The sequence below is a fragment of the Denticeps clupeoides genome, chromosome 9, assembly GCF_900700375.1.
Source record: "Denticeps clupeoides chromosome 9, fDenClu1.1, whole genome shotgun sequence".
Lineage (NCBI taxonomy): Eukaryota > Metazoa > Chordata > Actinopteri > Clupeiformes > Denticipitidae > Denticeps > Denticeps clupeoides.
This window is the reverse complement of record NC_041715.1, coordinates 18,924,985-18,940,968: the sequence shown is the minus strand read 5'-3', so window position 1 is coordinate 18,940,968 and position 15,984 is coordinate 18,924,985. Positions and strand designations below refer to the sequence as shown.

The window sequence follows — 15,984 nt, the reverse complement described above, 5'->3', positions numbered from 1 at the left end:
GTCCGCACCACTGCTGGCGCGGCCCAAGCCCGGCGGAGGAGGCCGGGGAGTGTCAACATCAGCAGTATTTGTGGAGTCATCAGACTGGTTTTACTAGAACCGAGCTTCTACATCTTCATACGCAGAGCTGAGGCATTATTACCCCCCCTTAACAAAAACCACAACAGAACTCAACTTAACGTAGCTACGTTGTCACCGGAGACTCGTACCAGGTTTTGATGTTTGTATCTATATCTATACAATGTATTTACCGTTTATGATTTACAAAGTTAGTTGCTCTGACCGATTCTCCTAAAGAAACATTAAAACAAGATGCAGTGAATTTCCACGCATCCATGCCATTGTTTAGTTCATTGGTCATGGTTGCCATGGCACTTGCGTTGGTTAGTCACAAGGCAAGGCAAAAATAATTAGAATGCTAAATGGTATTCACATCATTTTTTGGAGTAGATTTTGCCTTTCAGCCTCTTCGGCCCACTTCAGTGTAGACCGATGCAGATCAGTCGCTCTTGGTCTTTCTTAGAGGTCCCGACCTTCTGACTGAAGTTGCATTCTAAGCCACAGCCGGACACCCAAAGTATCACATTGCTATTAATTGCCTCGAAATGACTGCGATTACTAAGAAAGACATTATGTGGAGGGGAGTATGCATCGATTTAAAAAAACTGATCCTTAAGATCTGGCAAGGTATTATAGACAAATACATGTATGCATCATACATACACGCAAGATATGGTTTCATTTAAAATCGCTGAGTGGGTCGTGCGACGTGTCACAGATCACGCGAATATCACACGTCAGCTGAAGAGAGAAAAGAAAAATGTAAATAATCGAGTGTCTGGGAACGGCTTGGAATAAAAGGCATTAGCGCGGCTGCTCGGGCGGGCTGCGTCCCGGCGTGCATGACAGCGGCGCGAACGGGGGGAGGAGGAGGAGGAGGAGGATGATGATGATGATGATGAAGCTAAGATGGCAGCGCGGCTGAGCGTGCTGCCCGTCCCGGGTCACGGAGGGGAAAAAGAAAAAACACGCGAGAGGACGACGCGACGGGGAGAGTAGGATAAACGCGGAGTAAACCCGGAGGAATGGACCCATTTGGCAGTCGCACCGGGCTGGCGGGCGCTAGCTCCATTCTGCGCTCTTTAACGGGAGCTGCTAGTCCGTAGCGACAGCGCCGTGTGCGTCTTCTTCTTCTTCTTCCTCTTCTTTTTTGCCCATCTTGCAAATGACCTCGTGGGATGTGTTGTGTCCCGAATGACGGCCTTTCCGGCGATTCTGGTCGTTTCGTTTGAGGTAATATATGCATTGTTCCCCTAAACGTTGATGTGCGCTGCTGCGGCAGCGGGAGCCGCCGGAGGGATCCTGTCTTCCTCGTCTCCCTCTATGGGGCTGGGCGTCAGGGTCGTCCCCGGGGCCGGAGCCGGCGCCGATTTCCCCACCTTCGGACCGGGCATGGGTTCTTGCCCCGCGTCGGCGGCTCAGTCGGACTGCCGGAGCAGGTACCAGCTCCTTCTCTCAGGGCGAGCTTTGGCGGAGCGGTACCGGAGAATCTACACCAGCGCGATCACCGACAAAGAGCAAGGGACGAACCAGGGCAGGTACGTCCCCCGAAAACACCCGCAGTCCACACGCTCTCCCCCCCAAAAAAAACCACATGTATTGCAGCGTCGTACACGGCCGGGTGTAAATGGCATCACTGCAAACCCACTCTTGGCTGCTAACGTCAACACAGGCGGCACATTAAGCGGCTGCTTGCTAACTTCCGGGGTGCCGTGTCGTTTCGTCGTACCCACTGAAAACCGCCGCGTGTCTTTTAATTGTACCGGGTGGGTCGTGATTAGGGACGGGGCCGGCGGGTCCCTGTTTGTGGCGGATCGGGGACTCTTGTTCTGCGCTACAGGCTCGCCAGAACGCCACAGAATGGCTAAGGGCTAGCGGTCGCTAACCCGCACGCTTAGCCACACACACACGGCGGCTTTGCGTTCGTTATAGCGACCAGAACGTCGTTTGGGGCCGCTGACAACGTTCTTCGTGGCCTCGAAACGTCGCAGTTGATCTTTAGTGTGAACGAATGTTCGCGGTTTCAGTTGAAACGGTGCTAGACTAGCTAAATGCTAGCTGGTAGCTTCCAACCGCGAATGGCGCTGCGTATGAAGCTAATGTCAACGAGCGGATGGGATGGGATGGGTGTTTCTAGTTAGCTGGATTAGTGGTGCGGTGTGTGTAACTAGTCCATATGCACAGTACGCTGGGGGACGCTGGTGTTAACCAGGTCCTCTGACCACGAGTAGAGGAAGCCTAATCTCTTACGTGCAGTCACCAGACCAGCAGTTGGCAAGAACAAGTCACACGTTTAATCACACGTTTCTATTAAAATAAGAAATAGTACAGTCACTCGAATAAAGAAGTCAGTCTCATGCTTCTGGCTATTACCTATAATACTGAAATAACGTAATATGTTAGTTTTAAATATTTTCCAAGCTTTCCTTGGTAATTTTTTTTTACAATATTATTGTAAATAAAATATGAATTCCCGTTGAACGTAAACACATGTAGCATGTTTTTGATTATTTATTCCTATTGCATGCTGATGCAAGTATTGTTTTTACAGTAATACGGTTTTCTGGAGAATTAAGAGGATCAGTGTTGCCAGGTCTGTTTTCAAACGCGCCCAAACATCTGGATATTGGTATGATGTGTGGGCACAGGATTAAGTGGCCTTGTGTTTTAACTGGTGTGTCTGTATATCCCTTGCTGTCTTTTATGCAAACATGAAAACCTTTAACTCGACCACCGATTAAAAACAAATTCAATCACCGCGAAAATTCGGCTTGACCTGGCAACATTGTGGTGGCGCAACCCGGCCAGCACGCAGACTGACGTCACCTCGTTATAATCGACAAGTGCCCACAACGAGGCGCTTTCGATTTTATTGACCAGTGCTGTCATTTCACTAAGGAACTGTGATTGTGTGTGTTTTTGTGCACAACAAAGTTGTTGTTCAAATAGTTGTAAAATAGCTGTGATGCCATGATTTCGTGCAAGCCATATGAAATCTCCACTGAAGCATCTCCTTCAATTGGGTGGGTAATTCACACCTTGTGAATTACAGAAATACTCTCTTACAGTGTTTTACATTAAGTGCCAGTTCATTATAGAAATTAATATCAAATGCAATTATGATTAATGTTAATATTTTAAAGCCAAAATACCAGACATCAATAGTTCAGCCTGATCAATGCTGTCAAGTTTGTCACTTACGATCCATAGTATCCCCATGAAAGGGATTTTGCAAGTCAGTGGCTCTTGGCTCTCTGGGGTTCTGCCCCCAAAGGGATTTGTCAGTCACAATGCATGATTGTAGAGTAAGTTAATCATTCTCGGTTTATTTACCAGGTTTCAAGTACAGAGGTGGGCTTCTGACCCAGATTTTGAAAGGATAGTAGCTCAAGATATTTGTGTGTCTTAAGTCAGATAGTAGATCTGTGACACACTTTAAATACCTTCTGATTACCGGTCTGTTTCCGATCTCTTTCCAGGCTGGCATAAATGTTATATTTTTGATGGTCTGTTATATCATATGCAGAACAGCATACATAGTAGGGGTGTGTATTGGCAAGGATCTCATGATACGACAGATTATTTGTAACACTTGCTAGTATTTTGGTTTTCACCATGTTGGGAATCCAATTATGCCTGGAGTTCAGACTCAAATGTAGCACGTCTCATTTTTATTTTTCAGAGGAAAGAAAGCCCTAAGTAAGAAGAAGCTGAAAAGGAGGCAAAAAGTCAAATCAAAAGTCAAAACAAGAATAAAGGTAAGAGTTGTGCCCTCAGGTTGGCCTGTGGTACTCTTTGGAAAAGCTACATTTTTGGATTCTTTTCAATTTTGTTTGTTTGTTTGTTTTTTTTTGTTTGTTAATTGTTAATCTTATTCTCAAGAACATAATTTTTTTGCTAGTCTTCAAAATGAGAACCCAAGCCTGACTATGTAGACTTTTTGTCCAGTTGCACCTCTGGTTTGTTGGGTAACTTACTGAATGTAGTCATATATCATATACCTTGCATCTCTCAAGCCCATCTGAGGTGTGCTTGTCTCTTCACGTTTTCAGCAATTTTCGGCAGTGAAATCCAGATTTACCTGTCTTTGTCCCGCTCGGTGGTTCAGCAGGCTTCATTATCTAAATGATTAGATTCTATATGTGAATTAGGATATTGCTCATGGCATCGTTAATGGACCCAAACATGAAGATGTTGATTGGAATTAGGCTTAGCGGATGCCAGTAAGCATGAAGGAGATTCTGGGAGTAGCCGGGTCACTCTGGGCTGTTGCTTGGCAACCTGTGTGTTGCTTATTGCCACAGCAACAGTATCCCCCATCTCCTCTGCTCTGTGCACCTACAGTTTTGTCAGGGAACAGGATTTCTGGCATTAAGAGCTCTGGAAGGAGGTGGGAAATGCGCATCCTGGCTTAGTTTGCCTGTGTTTGGATTGTCTTCCATAAGCATTGTTCCCCCTGGGAATGCCATTTGCTCGCAGGCAGGGGCAAGAGAGATTAATGCGATCGTGGCGCAGAAGGGCACATGCAGCAGTTAATCCCTCCACCCAGAAAACCCCCACCAGCTGCACGCCGACGGCCGAGCCGATGCCTCTCTCGCTGCCGCGAGCAGCTTTAATGGGCAGCTCCACCCTTGTTTTTGCCCCGTGCTGACAGGGGTGGAGCCTGGCAGTTAGGGAGGGTGAGCCGGCACTGCAGCAGACAGAGACATGTCTCTCTCTGCGCGCGTTACAGTACGTCTGGTCCGCTGGCTTTGATCTGCGGTGGGGGTGTTGGTATCGGCGCAGGTGAAGCCGGGTGTGTCTGCTTTTTGACAGGACCACAACACTGTTGGCTGTTCCGTTATTTGGGTCTGACTGGCGGTAGCTGAATGCGTTTTGGGTTTGATGATTTTATTGTAAAATGGTCTTTATTGCAGTTGCATTTGTCGTGGTTTTTTATAGGACCATGTAGGCCATGATTCAGTCAGCGGGTGACTCTGCTGTGCTGTACTGTGCATCGTGGCGTCTCTGGTGAAAGCATGTAATGTTCTGTAGGTGAGGCCATGTGTTTCTTACTCGTTGGTCTGTGGTTTCACCCATCACTCTGGGTTAAACTGGTGGGTGAGGGAGGATTGGTGTAGTGGTTTATTCGACAAATTGCCAGGTTTAAATCCCGCTACATAATCGGTAAATTATGCTAGAATTCGAATGTACCGCTCAATGCTGGACTATGCTTAAGCTCCTTTTTTGATGTGTTGAGTAACTGAAGGGATACTTTTGGCCTCTCATTAGTACCGTTGTTGCCCTCTGCCATATTACCATATTATACAATGCTTACATGTTTAGTATTTCTTTATTTGGGATATAATTATATTATTTAGATATTATAACTGACTGCATAAGGTTCTCTAACGCGAGGCGTTAATGGTGTAGCAACTTTTTCTCCACAGTAGAGCTGCGTGGTATAAACGGTATGCAATATAACGGGAGAAATTAAGATTATTTGATAATCGCAAAAATGACAAAGTTGCGTTACCTGTGCGAAACCATGCCTACCCTCGGCACGAGTTATTAGTTTCGGACACGAGCACAGAGCGCACGGCAGGGTTTACGCAGATCTGAAATGCCTTAAATATCATTAAAATGACCAGAGATCCTTAAATTTGGAGGCCCAATAAATCAAACCTTCAAGCGGTCAGTAATCCGCCCATCACACAGCGCTTCCGTGTTTACTAGCGACCCAATCCGGACCAATCGTCCTGTGATTGGGTAATGACAGTGTGCATGGAAATGACCAGGGGCGGTCCGACCCTTTTTGGCTCCCTGTGCAAAAAAAAAAAAAGTCATTATGATTTAAAAGAAATCACAAAATAAAATCTTGGAATCCTGGAGGGACTGCATGATAAAAATGATGATATTGTCATTTAAATATTTTCTGACAATATTTTTCATGTAAACTCAACACCTAATACAGAAAATTCCCAAATTTTATATAATCTCTCGCATCATGGTATACTGGTATGTCACTGGCTTCATGGGTGTGACCAAAAGTCCACTTTCAGTAGAATAGCCCAGATATTGATATATTTGTCTGGTATACGGTGCTATATGCTGATGTATCTGTAAAAAGTGTATTATACAACCTCCTGCTGCAGCGCCTTTGCCATGGACGCATGAATTTTATGCCGTATCACACAGCCCTACGCGGCAGCTTTGTCACAGTTGTGAGAGTGGCTTTGTACAGTTTGTAAGTGGAAGTGCAGGGTAAATTGGATGTGCATTAGCGGCCTGTCTAGCTAATTCCTCCACATGGACTATTGCCGAGTCGTCACAATGTTCTGCAGACTGCCACCTCCTCTCATTTTGCCACTTCTGTTGAACAAACGTAACAGCACGGGGGGGAAAAAAGCTGTTGACCGCATAGAATTTATATTGCTGACAAAATGTAATTTTCAATTTTCAATTTGCATATACAGACTTGGCCAAAGGTTTTGAGAATGAAACGAAGAGAATTTTCACAAAGTTTGCTTTTTTTTCTTTGCATATACTCCAGAATGTTATGAAGAGCGATCAGATGAATTGCAAAGTCCCTCTTTGCCATGAAAATGCATTTAATACCAAAAAACCACTTCCACTGCATTTCAGCCCTGCCACAAAAGGACCTGCTGAAATCATTTCATTCATCCTCTCTATAACACAAGTGAGAGTGTTGAGGAGCACAAGTCTGGAGATCATTCTGTCATGCTGACAGAGTTAGAATAGCAGACCGGACGCTTTAAAAGGAGGGTGATGATTGAAATCATTGTTCTTCCTCTGTTAACCATGGTTACCTGCAAGGAAACATAAAAAGGGTTTTATAGGCAAGAATGCGCCTAAATCTACCAACTGTATTTGGCCATAAGGCCAAAGTGGCTCGGGGAACAAAACATTGGAATTTTGGGTCCATGGCCAGGAAACTCCCCGGACCTTAATCCAATAAAGACCTTGTGGTCAGTCCTCAAGAGACTGGTGGACAAACAAAAACCCACAAATTCCAAGCACTGATTATGAAGGAATGGGTTCCGTCAGTCAGGATTTGGCCCAGAAGTTGATTGACAGCATGCCAGGGCGAGGTCTTGAAAAAGAAAGGCCAACACTGCAAATATTGACACGTTGCATAAACTTGATGTAATTGTCAATAAAAACCTTTGAAATTTATAAAATGCTTGTAATTTTACTTGAATACACCAGACAAAAGGATCTAAAAGCACTGAAGCTGCAAAACCAGTATTTGTGTCATTCTCGTCTGTAGGTCCAGAATCCATTTCCTTACTGTAATATTGGCTGTAATTGATATGGTTTAGTAGACTGCGAGAAATTTGATTTTGTTACTCTTTCTCCGTTTCTAATGGCTGTGGATGAATGAGGGAAGCGCCATAGCGCCAAGGGAGGTGTCGATGGTTCAGGGAATATGCAAGGAGAGCCTCAGCAGATATTGTGTAGATGAAGCAGTTCAGACCGAGGAGTTCATTTGGCCCGAGAGTTGGTCTCTTTTCAACGATTAGACTAAACCAGGGGGTTTAGACCCACGTAATAGCTTGCGTATTAATCACAGTTTTGCGTGTGACAATGGGGCATATCTTATTTGCACTGAGGGCCACTTTGGCCAAAGTTCAAGTGCATTCAGTAGATAGTCCACGCTATCAGAAGTCATTTCAGCACAGTGCTGATTGGGTTGGGTGGCTCTTATTTTTTTTCATATAGTTCTGGAGTTCATTAAGGTGAAACGGCGTATCGTCAAAGTCCTATGGATCAGAGGGGATTATTCAGACACTGCGTTCCTCACAGCGCCTTACCGGCTGGAGGCAGGAAGAAAACAATCAAAAAAAGTCTGTGTCATTCGAGTCTGATTGTGACTGTCTAAGACGCAGCATATGAGCCATGTTTAATAATGGCCCGTCGAGTCTGTTTTCAGGATTTACAGAAATACGGTCTTGCCAGCATTCCAGACAGCATCTATATATTGGACACACCTACTTATTTTTTTAAATTGTACATAAATACGCTGCACTTGTCTATAAGATGCAGATAAAAAAAAAATATATATATCTTTTTTTAATGAAATAAATGCCGGTCATATCCGCAACTTTTTCTCAGTACAGTTCTTTTAACAGTACTAAAGTTTTCGTCTTCTATATTTGAACTGAACAGCCTGAAGGTATGCAACTACTTGGGAGAAAATGCAGGAAAAGGAAAAGCCATTGATCCTCCTGTGCACCGACCTTCTTCTTCTTCAGCAGCCAGACTGATCGCTTTTAACTTGAAAGTGGCACCATATGCATTTCTCCGTGTCTTCTCCATGATGGCGGTCTGAAGGACGGGTCAACATGGCCAATCTGAAGAAATAAGTGTGCGTGAGTTTTCATTGTAATTTCATTGGTCTGATAGGACGAGGTTAAATGTGTTTGGCGACAAGAAGCTAATTAGCCCATAAGATTCCATAAATTAGCCGAATCGTTGTAAAAGCCACAGTTCTGACAGCGTAGCGGCTTACGCGGCAGAATTTACGGCACCTACATTGTTATTGGAGAAGCAGTGAATCCGTCTTCCGTAGCAGCCCTGAACAACATTCCGGAGATTCTCACAAACTCTCATTTCGGCGCGCTGCTGGAACCCATAGCAGGGATCATCGTGCATTCTGAATACTACGCTTCATTCTAATGTCGATGACTCGAAAGCAAATACTCCACGAGCGGTAGCTGGCGGCCAGTGAACAACGTACAAAGCTGTAATGTTTTGTAGGCCTCAATTGGTTTAAGCTTTAGAGAAAGACCCGGAAAGCAGGTCATTTCTCTCACTAGTTGCGGTAGTGACCGTTTTCGTCCTTGTGAAATGCTGCAGCACAGCACACGGTGACACAACGAAACGTGTCCTCTGCTTTTAACCATCACCCTTGGTGAGCAGTGGGCAGCCATGACAGGCGCCCGGGGAGCAGTGCTCAAGGGGACCTCGGTGGCACCTTGGCGCTTCAGGACTTTTTTTTTTTTTTTTTTTTTTTCATTCTTTATGTGGAATGAGTATATACTGCGCCGCTTTCCCTCTCGAGCACTAGCTCTGGCCCTGCGTAACCTTCGTCTCCCTCTGCACAGACGGAGAGTCTGGATGGGGCCTTCACCGTGCCGGATATCAAGCTTCACAGCAACCCGTCTGCATTCAACGTCTACTGCAATGTGCGGCACTGCGTTTTGGACTGGCAGCAGAAGGAGGCGTCCCTGGCGCTGGCGTCCCGCAACTCGGTGCAGAGCGGCGACTCGGACAGCGAGGAGGAGGAGGAATATCGCGAGCCGGCGGTCAAGCTGCCCAAGGTCAGTAGGGACGTCGGCACAGATGACATCATCCATCCCTGAGAAAGAGTGGCTGCTCCTGTCAACCAATCAGTTATACGCACACACACACACACACACACACACAAATATGTAATTCATTTATGTCTCCAAATGTCATTTATATATCACTTTACTTTTTTAATAACCACAATATTCTTTAAGAAATGTATACAAATTATTAACATAAGATAATCCTTTATTAGTCCCACAAATGGGAAATTTTGAGAATTGAAAAGTGTGTGTGTACGCATAGTGTGTGTGTGTAAAGGATTGATATGAAGAACACTGTTAATAAGTACATAAATGTATTATATAAAAGTTATTTAATAATTCTTCCAGTGAAAAGAATTAATTTGCAGTTCACCGTGGTTGCTTAGGAACATTCTAAGCAGCATTAACCCACCTCTTGGCACGTCAATGTTGTGTTCCACTGATTTGAGATGATTATATGCAGATTTCCAGTATTTGTACACTCGCTTTGAAAGCAGTTTAGCCAATCCGATATATGCATTACATAATAATACGGTATGAGTACGAAGACTATGCTCTCCCTTTGCTCTCCACAACGAATGAGATATTTTCCTGATGTATTAATGAATTATTTTAACAGTTCATCATTGACCAAGTTTCATTGCAGTTTTGCTGTATGATGTCTGCCCTGCCCTCCCCAGTGCTCATGTCCGCTTGATCAGGGGTGTTCACACAGGGGTGTTGGGCTAAATGAATTTCATTCGTTTTTGCATGAAATTGCCATGTTATTGCAGTACAGCCTCATGAAATGTTGAAATTAGAGCTCAGTGAGTGAATGTGATGTAGCGATGTATATGGTATGCACCAATTTATTGCATGTATGCTCACATAACAAGAACGGAAGCAAACTCTACGTCTTGATTAGACGAGGCCGGGGAAGTTTGTAGTATTCTGGGATGAGATGTTCTTTGCCGGAACATCGTGTAGAAGCATAACAACAGCATAACAATGCACCATGTCCCGATATGTCTGTGAACATGCTAGAACGTATTTTTTATTTTATTTTATTTTTTATAAAGCCCGTGCCAGGGACTTTGTGGACCCTTCAAGAAATAATAGTTTCTTGATCAGTTTCTTCTTTTTTTTATTTATTGCATTAGTTAATTTCAATTATTAGCTCTCAATTAATCCTATGTCATGGTATAGAATTATATGGATTTTGCGTTGAGTGGGACCAAGCTTATTTACTCTTACTTTAGCAAGTTTGGTGACTGGAGGTGACCTGTGTGTGTGTTCTGCTCCTCAGATCATTGGAATTGGCCTGTGCGGGGTGTTCGAGCTCATTAAAGAGACTCGATTCTCCCACCCCTCCCTCTGCCTGCGGAGCCTGCAGGCCCTGCTGGACATGCTGCAGGGACAACAGCCGGAGAGCTTCCAGACCGAGCCTCCAGATGTTCTCGGTGTGTTCCTCCGATTCAAACACCCACCCACCTATTTACACGAGGCCTAACACAAATACACACTGCGCACGTCGCTGTGCGTTTTAAAGTGAGATAAAAACGAAACCTGTGTCAATCTGTGTTCTCCTGTTGCAGAATCTCTGTTCCACCTTCTGCTGGAGACGACGGTGCGCAGCACAGGGATGAACGACCCCAGCGGTCAGACCCTGACTGCACTGTCCTGCGCCTGCTTGTTCAGCCTCGTGGTGGCCTGGGGAGACACAGGCAAGACCCTGCAGGCCGTGTCTGCCATCCTCACCAACAACGGCAGCCACGCCTGCCAGACCATACAGGTAGAGCCACTTGTCACGCTGCTGTTCTGTATTCTGACGTTACGTGAGCAAGAGCGGTTTGGCGATAATAAAAGATTGCTGCACATTTAAAAGCCACAACCGAGCCAAGCTTTTGGGAAGGGCAGCTTAATCCATTCTGGTTCCAGTGACGTTTCCAGTGACGTTATGTGGGGTATGTTATGAATGGCAATAAAAAGTGTGAGAGTACAAGCTCTGGTTTGCCTCCTTTATTGTGTTACCCTTGCTGCACGTTCCAGGGTGTGTAGCCTGCATTTCAGCATTTCACTCTGGCTGCATTTTGTCACCTGCTCTACACGGTGTGTGTGTGACATTTTCATAGTTGTGGACACCATGGTACGAATGGACCTCACTTAACCAGTTCCTGGTTTGCTGCAGGCAGTGGGAATAAGACTAACTGTGCGCAGGTTGTGTAATTGTACCATTCAGGTCTTTTTAAATTGGCCCTCATCGAAATTTACACGACTGTTCAAAAGTTTAAGATCGTTAGCCATTTAAAATGTGAATTGAACGTCTGCATAAATGTAGAGAGACCCATTAACTTCAACAATTAGTCTAGAGTTCCAGTGGGATGCTGTGTCACTTCATAAGGCTTGTTGCTTAATGGTGGCCTTCATTAGACTGGTTAATTTGGTGCATCAATATATGAGTGTTCAATCATTATTTCTAGCAGTTAATTACTATTAAACGACTGACCAATTTCAGAAAAGTATTTAAGATTCATAACATGACGCTGATGATACTGTGGCACAGTCATCAAGTGCTGGGTGCTGCACTGTGGAGGGCTTGCCATATCTAATTCAAATATTCATTATGGTACTGCATAAATTATAATCTGCTTCCGTAATATTCAGACCACGTCACCCAGCTTTCGAAAACATGTCACCTGTAATGGTCGTGGAATTTGCTAGTACTTTTTTAATCCTTTTTTTAATAAGATTTCCCTCCAGCCATAACTGCTGCTCTGTAGTTTTTTGGTTTTGTTTTTTCTTTTTCATATGCTCCGTTATCCACTTCAGACAAATCTTTATTTTGGGTAAATGGTTTCCATTTTTTTTGGAAGGCTTTGTTCGTTTGTCCTCTTCCACATCACTTCATTTAATGTCCTGAGGGATTTTTTTTTGTCCTGAAATTCCGGAGCCTGAAAGTTGACTTGGTGATCTGGTGTAGTCTGTTGCTCGCCATGAGCAACATGCGCCAATGCGCACTTCATCTCTGTAGCCAGTTATGTTTATTGACCTGAAAAGGTTTGCCAAGAGACCAGAATACTCAGAGCGCGTGTCTTGCAGGTCCCGACCATCTTGAACGCGCTGCAGCGGAGTGTTCAGGCGGTGCTGGTGGGGAAGGTTCAGATCCAGGACTGGTTTGGGAACGGCATCAAGCGTGCGGCCCTCATGAACAAGTGGGTGCTGAAGGAGGTGAGCATGGACGAGGACGAGCGCTGTCTGCTGCAGACGGACGGGGCGTTCCTCTACCTGCTCTGCAAGGACGGTCTCTACAAAGTGGGCTCTGGATACAGCGGCACAGTCAGGGTAGGTGTTTATTTTCGATGAATAATGTTCAACTCGGCTGTTAAGTGTGTCTAATGGGAGACCAATGGTTTCAGGGCCACGTGTACAACTCGACATCGCGGATCCGGAACCGGAAAGAGAAGAGGTCGTGGCTGGGTTATGCTCAGGTAAGTGTTGGCCTTGCTTTCAGCGTTGCTGTATTAGTAGAGGCAATTACCCTCGTCCGCCCTGCTTAAAAATGAAATGGAGAGTCTCTCTGATCGTCTCGGGTGAAGACGGTAGAGCATGTTGGGGTGAGGGGTGCACCTTTGGGTGACAGCAGGGCGGTTGTGTGCGCTCAGGGTTGCCTGCTGTACCGGGACATGACCAGCCACAGCATGTCAGCCGTCAAAATCAACCCAGAGACCCTGGAGCAGGAGGGCACCATCACAATGCCAGGTAAAGGTACATTCTAGTGTGTACACACACACACACACACACACATCTTCTATAACCCAGTCTGAACCTGTGTTCTCTTCAAATGAGAAATTAGATTCATGAACACTTTCTCTGGTGCTGTTTTAATTGGTGCTCGCTATCTTACAGGTCTGCCAGCCGATGGGCAGAACATAGTGTTCACTGACGGGGAGTACGTCAACCAGATCGCTGCCTGCAAAGATGTGAGTTCTCATTCTTACCTCAGTGTGGCTCTGGTTCGAAGTGGTGAGAACTGTAGTTCTTGTGGTTGGATGTCTGTTTTGAAGAGGATACCGACTGGCGCAATAAACCAGTGTGTTGGAATAAGATCGCATCCTCAACACACCAGCAGTACAGTAGAAATATAATGTTGATACTCTTCTTCGCTTGTTGGATGCTCCACCCATTCCATAATGGTATGGCTTTTCTCACTGTAACCGTGGGAAGATTTGTCACCACTGCAGCTCTCTAATAGAGAGTAATATCTGTTTAAGACGCTGCGAAGCCGGTGCAATTCCATTCAGACAGGCGCGAACGACGATGCGTTAAATAGATCCGGCAGTCTGCATTATATGAAAAGTATAATTTTCAGGAGCGTAATCATGGATTAGAGTAGTGACTGATGTTCGCTCTCTCTCTCTCTCACACACACTGATGCACTCTTTTCTTATCATAAACCCTGTGTGGAGGGGGATGCTGGGAAGGGAGGATTAGCCCTGCTGGCAGATGAAGTGAGGGGCGGGAGGGGTGATGCGAGTATCGTACACAGCTGCCTGCAGCGATGGAGCAATGCTAGCTTTAGACTTGGTCGTCACACTGATGCACCGACAAACCGTTTCACGATTATCTCGATTATTTTATGCGAATCGATTTCACAACTGTATTAACACATATTAACCACTCAAACACATTATATCAAGGTTTTGAACTTGAGAAGCTATTTATTGCAGCTTTTCATACAGTTAGAAAAGTGAAATGTGTAAATAAAATAAGTCGTCTCTCTACACATCTATAGGTAGCACAGCTACCAAAATCTTCAACTCCCATGCGGTGACAACAACAACAAAAAAAAGAAAACTGTTAAACCTCTCCAGCTTTCACAGTTCATAAATCAGTTCAAGTCGAAGTGCAAAAAACGTTGAGCATGTCCATGTAGCGATCCACAGACGCTACCAAAAATTCCACTCGCGCGCACGTCGGGCCACCCCACTTAATAAAACGAGATGCCATATTTCCTATAAACGCTTTATGGGAGTGACTACGCAGACAGGCCACGTTTGAAATTCCCTTTTATGAGACTGCAAGAGAAGTAAGTTTTATTGTAGAAGTCTGTGCTTTAGAAAACGTGCCTCTTTTCATCACTCTGTAACAGCCACGTAGAATCTGTGAGCCACCTTTGGCCACAACTTTTTTTTCTTCTGCAAGTTCTCTGCAAGACCCGTGGTCCTGGATTTCACTTTTAGTGTCTTTTGATTATCCAAAATATTCCCACACAGCAGTCGGCAAGCGCTTCCATGGTAGAATAGTCCCGTCGTTGGTTGTCTCTCGTTGTCCTTCTGCCATGATCTGTTTGAGGTGTTTTGTATGTGTTTAACTTTGTCCGTGCAAAGTCTTTGGTTTTGGCAGATTTTGCACTGCAGCAGAATTCAAAGCGGCAGCAAATCAAGCAGACATGACACACACGCACGCACAATCACATTTGCATTCGCACGCACTCTCGCTAGTCAGAACCCCACCATGTGAAACCACAGTCTGGCGCCTTGTCGCCCCATCACACACACCGCCACTCGAGCATGCAGCAACGCCTCATCTACAAGCCGCTTTGCATGGGAGTAGCGAGCGAGGGTGTGAGGGCGTGTGTGCGGGTTACTGTTCTGCCGCTTCTCCTGGCTGTAGGGTGTGCCTCCTTATCACACACACTGACATAGAAATGGCCGCCTGGAGCTGGTTTGGGTGCCAGTTTGTGGTCTGCCCTCCATTCAGAGACTCATTCGTTCACTTGAGATGTCTTTTTATTATTCTTTTAAGTGAAATGATGGTATATTGAGAGAGATGGGGACAGCATGATGCAGTGATTTGGAATTAGTGTACGTAAGTGTTGAAAATAAAAAAAGCGAACCTGTTCCTGGACCATGTCGTTTTTCTACTTCATAAAGCAAGTCTGAAATCCCGAGGCGCGGCTGAATGACTGAGTGTGTGCTGCTTTGCCGCGTGTGTGTGGTCTCGCAGGACGGTTTTGTGGTGCGGATCTACTCCACCAGCACAGACCCGGCCCTGCAGCAGGAACTTCAACTGAAGCTGGCCAGGAAGTGCCTCCACGCCTGTGGCATCTCCCTTTTCGACCTGGAGAAGGACCTACACATAATCAGTGAGTTCTTCTCAGATCTGAACAGACCTCTTCATGTTATTTACATGGATGTAATATTATAATATTACTGAACTGCATTGCATATTGCATTTATCGCGGTCCGCCTATAATTCAGGATTATTAAAAAAAAAAAAAAAAAAAAAGGAATAAAGGGCATAAAATACGATGTATTAAAAGTATTGATTTTCCAATAACCTTTTTAAAAAAACATATCCAAACAGAATCACACTTTAGTAAATGATTGGTATGACCACTGAACAAGACTATTTGTAACCCTAAAGCTAATAAAGTAATTAAGATGATCAAAGGTGATCAATAGTAAAGTTGGCAGAGCCGTTTAATAACCAGAGATAAGCTTTCACCATTATTCACCCATAAATATGTGCAGAAGTGGGCTGCGCTCATCAATATTTCGATTATGGATTGTTCAAAGAGTCAAACTGTGTGGTCACTAAGTGGTGACAA

At 45.0% G+C, this 15,984-nt stretch overlaps 1 protein-coding gene across 15 annotated transcripts in view; it reads left to right on the top strand.

The window, feature by feature from the left end:
* Positions 1 to 939: 939 nt before the first annotated feature.
* mycbp2 (MYC binding protein 2) overlaps positions 940 to 15,984 on the top strand; it is a 59,516-nt gene continuing 44,471 nt past the window's right edge. For 14 of the 15 annotated variants that reach the window (XM_028992449.1, XM_028992453.1, XM_028992445.1 and 11 more), the window contains exons 1-10: positions 941 to 1,598; positions 3,743 to 3,818; positions 9,168 to 9,383; positions 10,681 to 10,834; positions 10,970 to 11,166; positions 12,474 to 12,716; positions 12,791 to 12,862; positions 13,037 to 13,133; positions 13,281 to 13,354; positions 15,381 to 15,519. In XM_028992449.1, the coding sequence (XP_028848282.1) occupies positions 1,324 to 1,598; positions 3,743 to 3,818; positions 9,168 to 9,383; positions 10,681 to 10,834; positions 10,970 to 11,166; positions 12,474 to 12,716; positions 12,791 to 12,862; positions 13,037 to 13,133; positions 13,281 to 13,354; positions 15,381 to 15,519 (1,543 nt within the window). In that variant the 5' untranslated portion in view covers positions 941 to 1,323. Of the gene's footprint in view, positions 1,599 to 3,742; positions 3,819 to 9,167; positions 9,384 to 10,680; positions 10,835 to 10,969; positions 11,167 to 12,473; positions 12,717 to 12,790; positions 12,863 to 13,036; positions 13,134 to 13,280; positions 13,355 to 15,380; positions 15,520 to 15,984 lie in introns of all 15 variants that reach the window. The other variant, XM_028992443.1, reaches the window with a different exon arrangement.